This window comes from Harmonia axyridis, chromosome 7, assembly GCF_914767665.1.
Source record: "Harmonia axyridis chromosome 7, icHarAxyr1.1, whole genome shotgun sequence".
In the NCBI taxonomy this organism is placed as follows: Eukaryota; Metazoa; Arthropoda; class Insecta; order Coleoptera; family Coccinellidae; genus Harmonia; species Harmonia axyridis.
Genome location: NC_059507.1, coordinates 31,547,529 through 31,567,893, shown reverse-complemented (window position 1 = coordinate 31,567,893; position 20,365 = coordinate 31,547,529). Strand labels below are relative to the sequence as shown.

Here is a 20,365-nt window from a genome sequence, read left to right as displayed (position 1 = left end):
TTTCTCACGATATACTTCTGGACGTTGTAATAAATTTGGAATAACTATTCGGTTTTTTGTGTTTCCTTGATCAACTTCTGGTAGTTTTTAACATATTAGGCCAATTGAAAAGTCCCCGGTCTGATGCACAGATGGCGGTGCTAGTATTAAATCCATATGGTTTTTAGTTATTACCAACCTTCAAATGTGTCAAAATTTGACAGCAGTCCGGCCATTAGTTTGTGAGATATTGCGTTGTGAGTGTAGCTACTTTTGTTATTTGAAAAAAATGGAAAAAAAGAATTTCGTGTGCTGATAAAATATTGCTTTTTGAAGGGAAAAAATACAGTTGAAGCAAAATCTTGGCTTGATGAAGAGTTTCCGGGTCTGCACCAGGAAAACCAATCCATCATTGATTGATATGCTAAGTTTAAACGTGGTGAAATGAGCATTGAAAACAGCGAACGCAGTGGACGCCCAAAAGAGGCCGTCACCGATGAAAAAATAAAAAAAGATTACAAAATAATTTTGAATGACCGTAAAGTGAAGTTGATCGAGGTAGCAGACATTGTGAAGATATCCTCTGAACGTGTACATCATATCATTCACGAATATTTGTACATGGGAAAGCTGTGTGCAAAATGGGTGCCGCACGAGCTCAAAATCGATCAAAAGCAACAACGTGTTAATGATTCTGAGCAGTGTTTGAAGCTGTTTAAGTGCAATAAATCTGAATTTTTGCGTCGATATGTGACAATGGATGGAACATGGCACCATCATTTCACTATGAACCGAATCCAAAGCGAGGAAAAACACAACAGTCAGCTGAAAAGGTTATAGCATCAGTATTCTGGGATGCGCAAGGCTCGGCGCAAGGTATGATATTCATTGATTACCTCCAAAAATGCCAGACCATCAACAGCGATTATTATATAGCGTTATTGGATCGTTTAAAGGATGAAATCGTTAAAAAACGGCACCATTCGATAAAAAAAAGGTGCTGTTTCATCAAGACAATGCGCCGTGTCACAAATCAATGAAAACAATGGCATAATTGCATGAATTGGGCTTCGAATTGCTTCTGCATCCACCGTATTCGCCAGATCTGGCCCCAGCAACTTTTTTCTGTTCTTAGACCTCAAAAGGATGCTCGCTGGAAAAAAATGAAGAAGTAATCGCCGAAACTGAGGCCTATTTTGAAGCGAAAGACAAATCGTACTACAAAAATGGTATCGAAAAGTTGGAAAATCGCTATAATCGCTGTATCGCCCTCGAAGGCAACTAAGTTGAATAATAAAATCGAATTTTGCCACAAAAAATGTGTTTTACAATGGTAGACCGGGGACTTTTCAATTGGCCTGTTAGTAGTATATGTCTTCAATAAGTGAAGATTTGTTGAAATATTACGTTATTAGTATAACTCTAATGTTTTGTTGGTATGAAGAAAAAAAAATCACCTGTAGAGGATGTCCCATTAGAGGTATACTGATGGCCATTCATTTGATAGGGCTGTGAAGGACTACAGGGCGATGGTCTTCCTCCATAACCCAAACCGATGTCGTAACTATGTGGTCTTCCCATACAGTAACCTCCCATTGCGCTTCCAACACCAGGAGACTCCCTCTGTTGCAGACAAGATCCATGAGAGGGTCCCATGCTTCCAGTTCCAATTCCTCCATGAGAGAAATTAGGCATCGTCGGCATTGAACTGAAAAAATAATTTCAATTAAAATTCTACACTTCCCATATTCCTATACAAATTTTAAATTATAAATAAATAAATAATATAAATTATTTTATATTCTTTTGCTATTAATAATAATAAAATAACTCCATAACTCCAGAACGCCTGAAGCTATCGCTTTGCGCCTTTTTGGTTTTTTCATACAAATTTGATGGGATTTCTGTTGCTGTTAGAACTTAAAGACACAATTTGGTTTTTAGCAGTGCATCAGTTGAAGAATATCTTCTTTCGGCCATAACTTCAGAACGTCTGAAATTATCGCTTTGCGACCTTCAGGTTTTTTCATGCTAATTTGATGCAACTTCTATTTCTGTTAGGAAAATCCTATCATTACATTTGAAATTTCGTAGTAAAATGAACAAAACAATGAACTTCTGACTTAGCGCCCCCTATCGAAAGCAGCAAAAACAAATTTATCATGACTATATTTTGTCCTCAATCAACAAGATATTATCTTTCAGACTAGATCTAATTTGCTCAAAAATGTTGAGCCAAACTGAAGTTGCAGGCGTTTCAATCAGTCAGATTTCTCCCTTGCACCTACCCTTATTTGATGTCGTAGAATCGAAAGTGACAATTCAAAAAGATAGAGAATCTTCCAAGGATTACAGTGATGATATTTTTTCTTCAACTTCATATGAAACATTTTCGAGTAAAATTCATTTTTCTACTCGACGGTAGCTATTACGCCCCCTAGCGGTAGAGGTATGAACTTCAAAACAATTTCCAGTGTGTTTTCTTGTACACATTAGTAGTAAATTTTTTACCGCAAGTCTCTACGATGAGTGGATCCTGAGATATAACCGCTTACCTCGCTTATTTGCCCACCCTGTACCTTGGCTTCATCATAATTTACAGCCATTGCTCTAAGGGTCGGAAGAAGCTAAATGCTGCCCATTTCTGGCAAACAGCCACTCTAAAGAAATTGCCATTTTCATTTGAAAGGCACCTTCCGTCCACATTGAAGAGGCGCTTTATTCGTCATAATATCCAGCTTGAAGAATATCAATTCCTGACTCACCTATACGTATCAGCTATGGACATTGGTGGCGGTATAGAAGAATACATCGAGGTGTTGTTGAAGGTCTGAAGTCTTGTAGGAGACGGTGTGGGTCCAGGATGTTCTGGTATGGAAGAACCTCTCCTTTGGTTCCTCAATTTCTCTTCTCTTCGCCATTTGGCCCGTCTGTTCGAGAACCACACTTGGATCCTGGCTTCTGGAAGTCCAATTTTAGCAGCTAACCTCTCACGGGCAAACACGTCAGGGTAGTGCGTTCTCTCGAATTCTGAAAAATGAATTTAAGGAATTTAAACTGCAATAAGATGTGACAATGAAGATCATTAAAAATATTTTGCTTTCAGTATAAATATTTTCATTTTTAAACTAATAGGTCGAGTGTATATGTCTACAATATTTTCTCTAATTCTGTGGTTATTCCGTTCATTCTTCCACATCTTGTAGAACAAAATCGTGCGAGAATATATCAGAAACGCACAGTTTTCATGGTTATATTTTATTATTCTATGTTGGCACTCCGAACTTTCCGCTACGGCTTTATCTGTCAATTCATCAAATTGCCTTAAAGAAATTAGTTCTGCCAACCAACATTTTTCAATGCAAAAATCACTAGATTATATTTATGGAAATATTTCATTAATTTCAATGAAAATGCAATGAATTAGGGAAAATAATGTATAATACTCGTACAGAAGGCTCATTCTACCACTCGTTCATTCCAAAACTCGCCACTTCGTGGCTCGTTTTTGAATTTTGAACTCGTGGAAGAATATCAATGCCTTCTGCACTTGTATTATAAATAACTATTCTGAATGACTTTGCGTTTGGATTTTGAATGACAATTCAAGAAGAATATAGGAAAAGTTAATTATAATACAAGTACAGACGGCATAATATTCAACCACGAGTACAAAATTCAATAACGAGCCATGAAGTGGCGAGCTTTTTGATGAAAGTGTTAGATTGAGCTCTTTATACATATATCATACATTATTTTTATCGAAATTAATGGAATATTTCCATAAATATCGTTTAGTGATTTTTGTATTGATAAATGTTGGTTGGCAAAACTGTTTTTTGTATCACAAATTTGACAGATAATAGATAAATCCGTGACAGGAGAGTTGCGCGTACCAACATATAATAATGAAATATAACCATAAAATATGAGTGAAACTGAGATATTCCTGAACGATTTTGTTCTACAAGATGTGGCAGAATGAACGAATTAGAGAAATAACTATTCCGGCAGAGTTATTATTATGTAACTAATTTTAAAGTACGTAGTTTATTGATATCTTTGAAGAACATCGAATACATATCGAGCTATCAACTGTCATCTAGTAACACTGAAAAATTGAAGGATACACGCCAAATACCGAACCACACACGTTAACGTTTCGATTCGATCAAGATTCGTCATCAACCGTGAAAATGACAACTTACCTTTTTCTAGACTGTCGATCTGATCATTGGTGAAAGATGTCCGGTTCCTTTGTAATTTTCTCTTGAGCCGTAGCCTGGCCTGATCGTCGTCAGGACCGATGCTGGAGCCGGCGTTCGAGTTGTCTCCTGAATTTGTCTCGTCTGAATGAAGACCGTCCAGGTCCGTCACTGAAAAAAAGGAAAGATGTGGTCAAAACGAGTATTTTGGTTAGATATGTGCAATTTGTTTTTTCGACGAAACTTACGATGGAATATTTGAAATAATTCTCGATACTTTTTGGGCGTAGGAACTATAAGAAAATTGTCTTTATATTGCTACATACAATATTTCTCACCATAAAGAGAATGTGATGTGATACGGAGAAATATGTAATACCCTCAATTAGAGTATGTCAGAGAAAGAGCTCACTAATAAAATTATGTGTAGTATAATATTCCTCAGAAATTAGGAAAATTGTGTTTCGATCCGTTGCACAGGACAGGATATCTTGTGCTCTTTTTCCTGTAAGGATAAGATGAAGACAGAAAAAAAAATTTGAATTAATTTCAATATGTATAATGAAAGAAAATCAGAAATACACTTATTTTCGGCTCAGCTAAGGCTCTTTGAATTGATGAAAAATTGTGTAAATTACAAGTTCATCAGTCTCAGTAATCATTTAATTATTTGTTGAACTGGGTGATCCTTGCCAAGACCCGGATTTTACAGCTCTGTTTCAATGTCAAATGTCAAACAAAACTGTCATCCACAGCGTCATATGCTAAGTTGAAGGTTAACCATTTAACAATATGGATCGTTTATCTACTGCTGAAGGAGTGAACATTATGTAAACTTACTACAAAAGTAATGATTCTGTAGTAAGTACGTTTCGTGCATTATGGGCGAAGTGAAATAATTCGACTTGGATCTGCTACTGATTTCTTGAGGTCATACATCATCGAAATGCTGGCTCGACCGAAAATATTGCTGGTGTAAGTGAGAGTGTTGAAGAGATCCAAATTCCTCGGCTCGCTCAACATTCGGGCCTCTCTTACGGCACGCTATGTCGTATTTTGTTTCTGGATTTCTGATATATTTAGGTATTTATTTCAATATATTTTGAGTTAATATGAAACGTTGATTCACTATGGGAAATAAGAAGTGCGTTCTTTGTGGAGAAACTCGCGAATTGAGTGGAATATCGTATCACTGATATGTTTTCTCTTCCGCGCGTTTCATGTCAAATTTGATGGATCATGTTGGGGACAAAATTTGCTTACTGAAATAGTTATTTATAATACAAGTGCAGAAGGCATTGATATTCTTCCACGAGTTCAAAATTCAAAAACGAGCCACGAAGTGGCGAGTTTTGGAATAAACGAGTGGTAGAATGAGCTTTCTGTACGAGTATTATACATTATTTTCTCTAATTCATTGCATTTTCATTGAAATTAATGAAATATTTCCATAAATATAATTTAGTGATTTTTGCATTGAAAAATGTGATTTCTTTAAGGCAAATTGATGAATTGACAGATAAAGCCGTGGCGGAAAGTTCGGAGTACCAACATAGAATAATAAAATATAACCATGAAAACTGTGCGTTCCTGATATATTCTCGCACGATTTTTTTCTACAAGATGTGGAAGAATGAACGGAATAACCACAGAATTAGAGAAATGATATTTTTACTCTGAGTTCCTAACCAACTTAATTTCGATTTTCCACCACCGTCTGGGATGTCAATATTTCCTGAACGGACTTTTATATATCAGAAGATATTCAATGATTTCAATGTAAGGGTATATTCTATATAATTTATTCGAATAGAATGTTAGTAAAATCTTTAATATAATGTTGCTCATATTTACTAATTTATAACTTTATGAAGGAAACTGCCCGTCTAAAATGCTTTCCACCCCCTCCTCCCCTTTGGGATGAATCAACCTTAAAACTGTCCACAGACGGCGTACAGAGCGTAATGTGAAAATGATTCCAAAAGAGGGGTGCATACGCACGGCCCAACCATTAAGGGGGTTGAAGGGGGTTGTAAGAAAGATATCGGGGGATGAAATTTCAACTTTCACCGAAACTTTCCTCTCTCGGCGCGGCAGCGTTACACATTATAAAATGTTCATAACATCGTGATATGCGTGTCCCTCCTCCACCGAGTTGGGGGTGCAGGGGGGTGCGCCGAGATACGAGCGTCGACGAGGGGGGCTGAGGACGCGAGCGTAGCGATGCCACGGCGGTGACTTCGGCGGGTCCTTATCGCGAGTTTCTAGTTGGCTGGTTTCGCCGTAACGCAGATCGGTGTGTCTTATCTTACCGCCCACCGGGGTGGCGAGGTCCCCCAGGTCCCACGGTGGAGTAGGGATCGGGAGCAGGGGCGGGATCAGGGTGATTTTGATTGCAATATGCTGCAGGAAGTCTATGCTTTTTGGTTGTTTTTTTGGGTTTTTGTGTTTACCGATTTGGATTTTAGTGATAGGACTTTTTTGCTCCTCACCTTATTCATGCAAGTTTTGATTTTTTTTTTGGTTTGCCTTCGATGGATTCTTTTAGAAAATGAGGTAGCGTATAGCTGCCTGATTAGATATTAGAGTTATCGGTATTAATTTGTTCCTATTCAGTATTGAGTTTTTTCATGAATATATTTTCATGTTATTTTTGCTTTACTTATGTAAATGACTAGAGGGATGAAAGAATGACTTTGAGTCGAATTCCTACCATTTATTTGAAATTTTTCTTTATGTGAATGAACGTTAATTATAATTAACTAGTTAGGTGATAGAACTGAAGAATATTATGACCTTGTATTAGGAGTAGAAGTGTGACATTTTATGGCGAGACTTCAAAAAGTGCCTGCGCGAATCGAGCTTCATTTCATGTTGCAACATGGAGCTATCCCAGTGAGGCTTTATTGTGGGACTTATTATTTTTGATCAAAATATTTATGTGAAACTAAAATATAAAAAAATTATCCCCGTTCATGACATAAGTAAGTAAAGCCACGAAGTGGCTATTTCAACAGTCTTTTAAATACAAATCTGGAGTCAAAACGTCCTGATCCAAGGTGTTAGTATATAATATTTTTTGAACTGTTCTCGTATCAACGATTCTAATTAAAAAAATCTAAGAAGAAATTGTCAACACGACATTTCAAAGTCACTAACTACATTTCTTGAAAAAAAACGTGTTTCTTAAAGAATCACGTTTTTGTGAGTTATAGAACGCAGACAACACTTTTGGAGGATTGCCAAACAAATAGCAGAATATCTCAATTTACGTCGATTTATTTTCCTGCAAGGACCACTGCCTTAGCAACGCATGTTTGCTGGTCCATACAGGTGTGGATTTTAGCATTATAAAACACCATGGTGGCTGGAAATCTAGCATTATTTCAGAGAGTTATGTTGAAAATTCATTGACGAATTTGGTGATGATTGCTGAAAAGATTTTTGTGGTAAAACACAATCACCTCCAACGTCCAGCGAGTGACTGAATGGATATACCAAACAATGCAACTAATTCACTTCATCTTTTTTCGTTATCAGCAGTAGTTACAATATTGATGGGTATTCAAAAAATATAATAAAATAATTCGATATGGCTAAGCTATTTACCCGAGGGAGTAAAATACTTATTTTACTTCGATGTTTGCGGTAGTAAAATATTTTATTATAGCTTATTAGAGGTCGTGCAAAAAATTATTTCTTACTTAAAGGAAATATTTTAAACGAAAATTATGGATAGATGTGTAATATCGATGAAAAAACATTCATTAAAACTCCCAATAACAAATTCTCATGACATTTTTTTTTGCTATTTTGTAACCGATATCTAAATGTGATGGATATTTCTTTTAATTATTCAAAAACAAAATTGGTGTAACTCCAGAACCATGAAATGAATATTATCCATTATTATCGTGGACACCGTTGCTGACTGTCGAACGGCCAGAATTGATTTCAACTTCAATTTTTCATCAGTAAGTCATCAGTCAGAATGATTCAAGGCCAGTCTCAACCCCAAATTCGAAAATTACAAAAAAAAAGACAGTGGGTCTTGCAATTTTTATCAACATGGAACACTGTAGGAATTGAAACTTATTCAAGTATTACAATATTTAACTACAGAAAAACATTCGCGTAGGTACTGTTATTAATATTCTATTTGAATGACTATCAACACCTTGACTAATGTTTAAGAAGTAGAATATATAAGGAAGTAAAAACCTCCGAGTAATAACCTAGATAAAGGGAGCATATGTCAGTTTCAGTAAGCTTATTTGACATGAATCTCGCGGTAATGAAAACATATCAGTGATACAATATTTCACTCAATTCGGGAGTTTCTCCACAAAGAACGCACTTCTTATGCCCCATAGTAAATCAACGTTCCACATTAACTCAAAATATATTAAAACAAATACCTGAATATATCAAAAATTCAGAAAATAAACTTCAAGCGCACCGAACCACGTAAAACAACCGATGACACTAGAAGAGCAAAAGTTGCCAAACCTTGGATTTCAGCAAGCAGATACAGAAAATAATAAATATTCTGGTTATTATAAATTCGACAATTAGGAAAAATATCGGATTCCAAATATTCCAATTTGCATATTTACTCGGGAATCACTCAAGTAAATATATTTCATTCAATATAATAAACATTCATAATGATATAGTAAAATTGTGGATTTTTAAATAAATCACAATCCGACAACGTAATCTAACCATGTTGGGAACATGTAAAAATTGCGTACATTCCCTCTATCTATGTTTATAACTCTACGTTAAAAACTAATCGATGGAAATTGGAAACGCATTACACAAAAGTATCAGACTATAATTTTGTTTTCAACATCCAAATCTGAAACTTCTGCATTTCGGAAATCTCCAAACCAAACATTGAGGTTGGAAGTAGCGTTGAGGCCAACAAAGCCCGTTTCCTATGTTTGGTAAATATCTATTTATCGAATAATTACTGAATACTGTTGGAATCAGGTTAGATTCGATAGGAGTACGGTTAAACGCACTGCATAAGGCCTGTTCGCCACGTTAGGCAGAAGTGAACATCAGGGGGTTGGTTATTGGATCGAGGGGCTGGATGATATAGGCGAGGGGAGCGGATGTCAGGTTGGGAGGTGTATCCTTCCGGCTATTCCGTTCACACATTCATTTCGTTGGATTTGTCGGTTTGGTACTTACGAGAAGTTTTGACGCCTCTTTAGTAAACCTGATGGCTGGAGGGGATTTCGAGTGAAAGTAGCTGGATGAGGGTGCATAATTATTATAATTCGAAGGACTATTGACAAAGTGATTGAAAAAGTTCAACCGAAAAGACTTGAGATCAAGTCAAAATACGGTGGATAAATTGTAGCCAAGTACGATTTGGTGTTTTTCGAAATTATTTATGTAGAATTATACACCTGGAATAAAAGCATATGTAGTATAAGTGTATGTATTATTACAATTGAACCAAACAAATTAAAATGCTTTGTTGCCTATTCACAGAAAAATATTCTGAAAAGTTGAAAGAAATTTAAGAACCTAGCGCATTCACCATTTTGCAACCGAATTAATGGAAGTTGTACCATAATTAATTGAATGACGATTTATATACAATTTGTGGCTATAGAATAGCCAATGGACATATTATACTGATTCACTTGAAGGTATCGATCGATAAATATTAAATTACAGTTGAAAATTCAAAACACGAAAGAGATATTTCACCTGTAATGAGTGTACCTACATTAATGTATGGATAATCCGAACAGAAAGTTGGCAGGACCCGTTCGGTTCATCAAATCATTCGGATTATAGGAATCATATTGAATGATATATATATATATATATATATATATAATCCGAATGTTGTTCGGATTATAGAAACATTTCTAGAGCGTGCAAACTCCTTTTTATAAAAAATGATGTACTTTATATACAAAAATATGTATTTCTGCACATAAAAACATGAATTGAATGATATGATCGCCTCTTGGACACTTTCTAAACAGGTTCATCTCAGTTTACGGAGCTTTTATTTTCCTCAGCGACATCAGCAATTATCTCATTACCTTCCTAAAACCCTGTGTCTCAATTTTCTTCACCATTACCTCGTGTCCATTTTTGATTTTCTTTTTCATTTATTGGATCATAGTACGATTTACTTGAAGTAAATAAACGTAGATAAATCGAGCATATTATGTCATTTTCAGTGAGCCAATTTTGTGCCAACATGAACTATCAAATTTAACATGAAGCGCGCGGGAATGAAAACATATCAGTGATACGATATTTCACTGAATTCGCGATTTTCTCCACAAAGAACGCACTTCTTATGACCAATAGTGAATCAACGTTTCATATCAACTCAAAATATATTAAAATAAAAAATTAAAATTAAAATAAAAAAACCTATTCTATTTCAAATTAAAAACCTAAATATATCAGAAATTCAGAAAACAAACTTCAAGCGCACCGAACCAAGTAAAACAACCGATGACACTAGGAGAGCGAAAGTTGCCAAACCTTGGATTTCAGCAGGTATATACAGAAAATAATAAATACTCTGCTTATTATAAATTCGATAATTAGGATAAATATCGTATTCTAAATATTCAAATTTGCATATTCAATCGGGAATCACTCAAATAAAAATAGTTCATTCAATATAATATACTTTCATAACGATACAGTAAAATTGTGGATTTGAAAATATATCACAATCCGACAACGTAATCTAACAATGTTGGAGACATGTAAAAATTGCGTATAATTCCTCTATCTATGTTTATTACTCTATGGATCATTTCATTGAATTGAACCTACGGAAGAACAGAAACCCGAATTCGAGTGCCCACAATCATATAGTACAAAAAGTTATTCATATAATGGGTGTTTTCTTTCGAGGTATATAACTTTAAGTTGGCATTACTGTTCAAGATGGCGACCGATTTAACAGCTGTCAAGTGATTTATTCTCAGTTTGGTTTGGCAATTCATCATGAATAGCCTGAACAACGCTTGCAAATAGTGCAATTTTATTTCGAAAATAATGGTTCTGTGCGGAATACGTCCATTTTATTTTGTTTAGTGATGAAACGCACTTCTGGTTGAATGGCTACGTCAACAAACAAAACTGCCGCATTTGAAGTGAAGCTAATCCTCAAGTGTATGTGGAAACACCGTTATATCCAGAAAAACTGACTGTTTGGTGCGCTTTATGGGCTGGTGGAATCATTAGTCCGTACTTCTTCAAAAACGATGATGGCCAGAACGTTACAGTCAATGGTGATCGGTATAGAGCCATGATTACTAACTTTTTCATTCCTAAATTGAACAACCATGATATCCAGGAGCTGTGGTTCCAACAAGACGGCGCAACATGTCACACAGCTCGTGCCACAATCGATTTATTGAAAGACACGTTTGGTGACCGCCTAATTTCACCCATTTTGGACCTGTGAATTGGTCTCCAAGATCTTGTGATTTAACACCGCTAGACTACTTTCTGTGGGACTATGTAAAGTCATTGGTCTATGCGGATAAGCCACAAACCCTTGACCATTTGGAAGACAACATTCGCCGTGTTATTGCCGATATACGGCCACAAATGTTGGAAAAAGTCATCGAAAATTGGACGTCCAGATTGGACTACATCCGAGCCAGCCGTGGCGGTCATATGCCAGAAATCATATTTAAAATGTAATGCCACAAGATTATCTTGCGGATAAATAAAATTCATGTCAATCGAATAATCCATCGTTGTTTTATTGCAATTTAAAGTTCTATAGCTCTAAAAAAAACACCCTTCATATGGAATTTTGAGACATTTTAATTAAATCCTTTTTACTAGACATTATATCTAAGTTTTCATATCGTATTGTTATGGGAAAATCGTTTGCCAATGAAATGTTTTTATCCTCGCTAACCGATGAACATAAATTAAGGTTCAGGTCTGATTGTTGTCCAAAATTGGGCGGAGCAAAACGGTTCCACCTCCGAATTGTCTCCAATTCGACTGGCGATAAGTCCAAATCAACAAAAACCGAACCGAACAATCTCAACCTTCGATTTCCATAGCCGAGTTCCACCCATATGCCCACTCGACAATATCGATTTTCCATATTGGAAAAAAAATCAATTTTACGATTCCGATACAAGTACAACAATAATAATCCGATACAGCCGTTTTATATTTCCACAGTAAATCCCAATAATACCAGCGTAAAGTCCCATATAAACGACAATAAAGGGCACGTGGGCTCACGTCGAGTCGTTAAGTCAACTGGCTCAATTAAAAGTAAACAATGCCGTACCTACTCGAAACAACAATAGTAATAGAATACCAGACATCGGATATAGAGTTACAAGACCCGGAATGTGCTAAACCGTTGTTCATTGGGGTAGCACAGGCCTGTAATAGAGTTATTCGCTAGAATGATTACGTGAATCGGGCTTAATATCAGGGACAGCAGAGGCGGTGATAGTTTCTTCACTATTTCTTAGTTCGCTTCCATCAAATAATTTAATTTATAGTATTGGACAGGAGCAAGTATGTAAGATTTGAGTTTCAACATCCAAAAATATATTCGCAAAACGTTGATATGATATCGTATAGTTTGATCCATTTAAATTCATAGGTTGACTGGCTAGATTATTTTCAGAATTATGCAAAAATACATTCTCGCTGCTTTATTGATTCTTTATCGACAATTTTCTGTACGGTGGTCTATGTGTTTAACTATCAAGTGTAATACCTAAAAGTGATAACTACTGTGCTTTAATGTTATCAGTAGTTTTGGTTTTTTTTCTGCATTGGCTGACAGGTTATTTTGAACAAACCAAACTATCCCCTGCTTTTCCGATTATGCCATATTTCTCTCAAGTATCCTCGAGTTCTCTGATCCTCTCAGAAACGTAGAGTCATCCTCAAACAACTCCGTCTTATCGGAAACATCATAAAAATTTTAGATATTATTGGACCACAAATGGACTCTTGCGGCACTCCCCTATTGATTGTTCTCTTGGTGATGTGGTGCCTTAAAGATCGAGTACTGGGCTTTTCACACCATGGTCCTCTAGTGTGTCCAAAAGTTTTTCATCTATACAGTCAAATACCTTACTAAGGTCAGTGTATCTATCATTAAATTCTGCTTTTCATGCAGTGTGTCGACCAGACAGTTCATTACCTCTATCAGTGCAGTTTTTGTGGATTCATCTTTCGTGAATCCATGTTGGTTTTTGTTCAACGCACAAGAAAATGCTACAAACCGTAAATTTATGAACGAAGTAATTTCTGAGTTTCATCTGACCAAATTGAATGTCAAATTATTGAAATAAACCGAAACGTGCGTAGTTCACCCCGAGCTACCCTTTCCTAACATTTTGCAGATCTTTATTAGGGCGAGCTGACGGCGACAATGCTAATTTGACGCACCCAAAAAGTAGAGAAAGGGCGAAACGAAAGTATAATAAAGCGCAACGACTGCCATATTTCATAACCGCTACTTCACTACACCATTGTGGGGTAAGTTACATATTCGCAGGGGTAAATGCGAGTACCGCCCAGAGTGTCACTCTAGAAGTGCTCGGCATTTGATATATCAATATTGCTATTATTGTGGCAGTCCTTCGTAAATGGCGTTCGTTACGTATACAGGGGTGTCCTAATGACCGGATCAATTTCAATTCTACCTACCAGGGTAGGGGAGGTACTTGGTTGAAGGCTTTGTATAGTTTCGGGAGGTTTTCGCTTCGTTGGATGATGGATATGCCGGTGAACAGCACATATTTTTTTCTTATTGTTTTTGGTAAGTTCGTTGGAAGTAATTCTAGTGTGTTGGTAAGAGTCGCCGTCTGCAGCATGTAATAAGAGTTGGGAAATTCAGTGAATTCAACAGTTGCACACAGCATAAAGTTTCTTCAACGCTTGTCTCCCGAACAGAGCGCTATTCATTTTATCAGGATCTCTGCAAATTTGGAATTTTGAGCCTGAATCTCAGAGTAATAAACAAATATAGAGGTAGCAAATGTCATTTAGAGTAAGCAAATTTTGTCCTCAAAATGAACTATCAGACTTGACATGAAGCGTGCGGAAATGATAATATATCATATATAGGTATTCTGCTTTTTATAAATTCGACAATTAGAAAAAATACCGGATTTCAAATATTCACATTTGCATATTCAATTGGGAATCACTCAAATAAATATATTTCATTCAATATAATATACATTCATAACGATGTAGTAAAATTGTGGATTTGAAAATATATCACAATCCGACAACGTAATCTAACCATGTTGGGGACATGTAAAATTGCATATACTCTCTCTATCTATGTTTATTACTATATGACCGGATCACTAAAACCGATAAAAATTCAAGCGGAATATAGAAAAGAATCCAATATTTCCGTAAGAGTTCGGTCAAGGTTAAAATTTAGTTTGTATATAATATAAATGAATATAATATAATAAATAATATGGAAAATAACAGTTAGATTTAAATTGCTTGTAAAATTTCATGCGAATGGCTCCATCAGAATACAAACAAAATTCAGGAGTTTTTTAGCGGTCCATTCATGCGCCAATTGCACCCATGGAGACCACATATATTTAGTTATGTCGTTTTCAAGGGTGCTATTGGTGAATGAATGACGAGTGTTCAAAAGCTCCTGAATTCACATTAGTCCTTTCATCATTTTTATTCAATATAATATTTATTGTAATATAAATACAATGCTTACTTCTCGGAATCAGTGAATTTGGCAAATTCGCCAACAATTTTCATTTAAGAATTTTCCAATTCACATTGAATAGAATTAGTAATCCTACTCATTGAGAAATATAAACAATGATTCTTTTTATTATCCATAAATTTTATTTCCACGATATCGATAGGTATACCTCTTGGAATGTGATGTATAAAATAAATCAATAAATATCACAATGAGAGTAATATTTTGTTTTATCAAAGGAATACTCGATGAAATTACATTGAAATGAATTGATATTGTCGTGTTGATAAAAATACAAAATTTGTTTATATTCCATGAGCTTATACAGAACACAACCCTTTTAAAAGGAATTTAAAACGAAGGAATAAATGTCAAGTCAAGCAGTGGCGTAGCTAAGGTAGAGTGATAAATAGCAGAAAACAAAAATTATTTCATTAGCAATTGCAAAGGTATCGAAGTTTTCCACAGAGATATAGATATAATAGGAAATAGAATTAGTTGGTACATCAGAATGTTTTAGATACCTATTAGCTGTCACGCCACTGACTTTTAGATCACTAAGATATTCGCATCTGCTCAGGAGGAGATTCGAATTTAATATTGAATATTTTTATTATTATTATTATTACATGGAATAAGAGCTGAGGTTGGTAACCTATAAAAGCTCAGAAATGGAGAAAAAAAAATAAAAATAAAAATTAAATTAAACAGAAGTACATTACTAAACTAAACTAAAGTAAACCAAAAAGCACAAAAGTAAATATACAAAGTCACCGCCGAGTACACCATCCATCGTATAATATATATAATTGGTAATTCGGAATAAGGACTACAGAATCAGAAATATCAGTATGCAATCAAGATTCAGTAATGAAAATGAGCGATGGACCATGCACTCTAACAAATGAGAGAAGTTCATGATATTTCGAATGGAGAGATTGAATGTAAGTATAAATAAAACTCTTTTCCTGCATGGCACCACTACCACTCAGTTTTCTGGAGTCTGGGATACAATTGTTGGCTCTCCCCTGACGTACTTTATTGTCAAGTCCCTTTCTCCGGACGTTTCGCGTTCCTTCAGATCAAGGCGAAGCTGACTCAGAGTTGCTAACTGGTGAGGAGTCTTGTCATCAGAAACTACTACGCGCTTGAAATCTCCAGAATTGAGAAGCTTCTTCTTGTTTCTCAGCAATGTTCCCACAACCCCGTTGTTCGAAAAGGAAACCCTCAATCGCACTTTGTATAGAGTTATCAATCGATTCCAGTATCTTGACAGCCACGTCGGTGTCACCCTCCTCTGGGTCAGATTCAGGTACATTTTTAAGCAAAATGTTATAAGAACGTTTGACTCGCTCTAAAATCTCAGCGGAATCCAAAGAACATAGAGATGGTAGTCTATCGGGAGCAGCGGATAGAGTAGATTTAATCTTTACTATATCGTAAGTCATCTCATCAACTCTCGAAACCACAGCGTTCTGTGATGACTCTATTTGAGACAACTTAATTTGACACTCGTCAATAATGGAGCTATGGCTACTTAACTGCGAGGTATGTTCATCGAGAGTTGTTTTGCATTCACGCAGCTCGGCCAAAATTAGAGACTGATCGGATTTTATTGATTTTATATCCTCAGATACTGAACTCATTTTACTCATTAGGAGAGAAAAATGTTCGAGTGTTACAGGCTGATCAGATTGCGAGTTACTCCGTAGCAATCGTTTGCTACTCAGGCACGGCGGACAGCTCCACTTACCCTTCGACTCCCTCATAAACTCAGAGTCAACGGGCGATATATCAACACACGAAGCATGATAGAATATGCGGCAGGTAGAGCATTTTAACACATTTTTATCTGATTCGGTGGCTCTTTTCGAGCATTTAAAGCAGTACGAGGGCATGATTAGTAGAAAAATATTAATTTAAATAGGAAAGGAGAGGCAAGTAAACTTTTCACTCTTGTGGGTCGATACAAGAGACTTTCACAGAGAGGGAAGACCACGGAATGATAGGAAATGGTGATCAGGCCGCGAAATAATTTGTTACGATTATCGGTCTGCTGAATTTAAATATTATGATCCAGTGCGGTCCAAGCGGTTCCCACGACAGAGCCGAGAGAATGAAATATGTAAAGATTGTGAAATGTGGGGATCAAAAACCGAAAACCAATGAGCGTTCAACGAAGGGGGGGAAAGAACGCCAGGATCAACAATTATCTGCGCGGGTGGGATGCTAATATCGACCTTAGAGATGTAAACAAAGATCAGTGATGAAAAAATCGACAGAATTAAGACAAAGATTTACCAAAGTGAATTGGAAAATTTTATTATCCTACCTGAGGAAATACTGAAAACTGTATCATTCAACACTAAAATATCAATGTAGAACACAGATAACCATCTATTAACTAAAGTTGATTGAGAGCTACAGCAAAACGCGTATAGACGAGGCAGTACTTCGATGAACTATGAATCTATCTATTTATCAGCATTGGCTACTTATCATCGGGATCTCTGTCTTTTCGAATCTTAATTAACTCGAAGTCATGAAATCACTGAACGTAGGACCATTATTATAGCTTCACGCTGACTGAATCGATGTCAAAGTTGATGAGGCGGACGGCGCTTCGAAAAGAAAGGTCGTAATAATTCTTTATTTTGATACGTTTCGTTATTTTTATTTCGGATTTTGAATTGGGAGGGTGAATATATTATGGAAATGGTTTGTATTTTTCCTTATATAGTAAAGGTTTTTCCAATAAGAGGTTTCATTTTGAATAGCCTACTGTCTCGACAGCTGTCACTTTTGAAGATGTCATTTTTTGACATTCGACAAGTAAAAACTACGCCATTATTAAAATTGGAACGATAATCGCTTCCACAACGCAGTGGAATTTAATTACAAAATTTGTGAAAATTTTGCAGTCCCAGTTCGTAAAACTGAAGCACATTGAGTCGTCGTAAAGTATATTTTCGGCCAGCAATTATGGAAAAATTCGAGCCTTTGGAACATGTTAGTAGTGCGAAGAATCGAAACCGTGTGCCTCGCTCAATAACAACTGAGAATATTGTTGCTGTAGTACGTAATGATTACGAAAAACCAAGTTTGACGATTGATCTTGGAAAAAAAAAAAATTCATAAACGAAATCACAGCGTATTTTGCATGAAGACGTTTGTTTCGAACAAGACGGCGCTACGTGCCACACAAGCAACGAAACAATCGCAATTCTGTGAAATAATTATTGCATTTCTGAAATTAACAGAGCTTCTCGAAAAAAAGGTTTCTTGAAATGAGTACAAAAATTGACGTAGTGTATTATATCGCTTTCAGATGGCATTTAATTGATTATATAACTCATGTTTTGTGAACCAATAGAATCCGTAAATTTCCCATGGTGGCGGCGTATTGATAAGTGTATAGATGACGTGGTATAATCGTTTTGGTGTTTCGCCTCCTGCCATATTGTGATCATTCCCATAGTATCATTCCTGGACGTTCGACAAAGAATAAAAGTCAGCTCAGCGAAATGACATTGAATTATCAAAATGCAGTGCTTTGTTTATGGTCATTGAAATTATTCGTTATAAAGGGTGTTTTTTAGAGCTATAGGACTTTAAATTGCAATAAAATAACGATGGATTATTCGATTGACATGAATTTTATTTATCCGCAAGATAATCTTGTGGCATTACATTTTAAATATGATTTCTGGCATATGACTGCCACGGCTGGCACGGATGTAGTCCAATCTGGACGTCCAATTTTCGATGACTTTTACCAACATTTGTGGCCGTATATCGGCAATAACACGGCGAATGTTGTCTTCCAAATGGTCAAGGGTTTGTGGCTTATCCGCATAGACCAATGACTTTACATAGCCCCACACAAAGTAGTCTAGCGGTGTTAAATCACAAGATCTTGGAGGCCAATTCACAGGTCCAAAACGTGAAATTAGGCGGTCACCAAACGTGTCTTTCAATAAATCGATTGTGGCACGAGCTGTGTGACATGTAGCGCCGTCTTGTTGGAACCACAGCTCCTGGACATCATGGTTGTTCAATTCAGGAATGAAAAAGTTAGTAATCATGGCTCTATACCGATCACCATTGACTGTAACGTTCTGGCCATCATCGTTTTTGAAGAAGTACGGACCAATGCTTTCACCAGCCCATAAAGCGCACCAAACAGTCAGTTTTTTCTGGATGTAACGGTGTTTCGACATACACTTGAGGATTAGCTTCACTCCAAATGCGGCAGTTTTATTTGTTGACGTAGCCATTCAACCAGAAGTGCGCATCATCGCTAAACAAAATAAAATGGACGTAGTGCGCGATACGTATTCCGCACAGAACCATTATTTTCGAAATAAAATTGCACTACTTGCAAGCGTTGTTTAGGCGTGAGTCTATTCATGGTGAATTGCCAAACCAAACTGAGAATAAATCACTTGACAGCTGTCAAATCGGTCGCCATCTTGAACAGTAATGCCAACTTAAAGTTATATACCTCGAAAAAAACACCCGTTATAATCGTAACGAATACCACTCGAGCATAGACAATATATTTCGATTATACGAATCTCTTCACTCGACGTAATTCGCGAAACACCACTCGAGCTGCGTTCTCGCTGTTTCGCGAATTACTTCTCGTGAATAGGTGTATAATCGAATATTGTCTCTGCTCTTGTGATATTATAATTGCGTGCCTAAATATATTAATCATTTCAAGCTTCGTGTTGATAGCGTTATTAGTTAAATAACTGATTTCCATCGGAGTCGGAAAAAGGATGTCCCCTCTCAAGTAAGTAACACATTTGGGGGTACCGTTAAAAGCGAAAACGACATGAGGCTGTGACAATGGGGACCCGCCAACTAGGTCGGATAAGTACATTTTTTAATATCCGCGTCAATGCACAATAATATATTCGAAAATCCCCCATTAAACGGGCACCTTTTTCAATTATATTCACAATCTAGCATCTCTCGCTTCGCTGCACAAACCGAAAACAGTTTTTCTACCGACTTAGGGATGGACATGTGCGTTTTGTGTTCTGCAGCCCTGTTACAAGCGTTCTGATATAATGGATGTTAATATTTACGGCTCTCCTGGACTGTTTTGACCCATCAACGGCGAGGACCGGTAGATGGAATGTTTTGTGTGGAGCAAGATGCCAGGAAGTCGGGAAGAATGGGATTTTGAAGAGATAATAGAGATCCTTCAAGATGTTGTGGTAAAAAATTATTACAACTGCAAATTTTAGGTTTTTCGAAAAAATCGAGAACTGTCGACTTTATTAATCCTTGTTCAAGAAGTATGATTTCAAATACGTCATTTTTAAATTCGTTATTCACTTAGAGTAATAAACATAGAGAAAGTATACGTGATTTTTACATGTCCCCAACATGGTTAGATTACGTTGTCGGATTGTGATATATTTTCAAATCC

General features: G+C 36.3%; 1 protein-coding gene across 3 annotated transcripts in view; it reads right to left on the bottom strand.

Moving 5' to 3' along the window:
• The window catches only part of LOC123684586 (paired box protein Pax-6-like), an 89,554-nt gene that overhangs the window by 355 nt on the left and 68,834 nt on the right, over positions 1–20,365 (bottom strand). For all 3 annotated transcript variants that reach the window (XM_045623898.1, XM_045623899.1, XM_045623900.1), the window contains 3 exons: positions 4,188–4,355; positions 2,745–3,009; positions 1,437–1,687 (listed from right to left, as the gene is read on the bottom strand). In XM_045623898.1, coding sequence (XP_045479854.1) covers positions 1,437–1,687; positions 2,745–3,009; positions 4,188–4,355 — 684 coding nt within the window. The remainder of the gene's footprint in view (positions 1–1,436; positions 1,688–2,744; positions 3,010–4,187; positions 4,356–20,365) is intronic.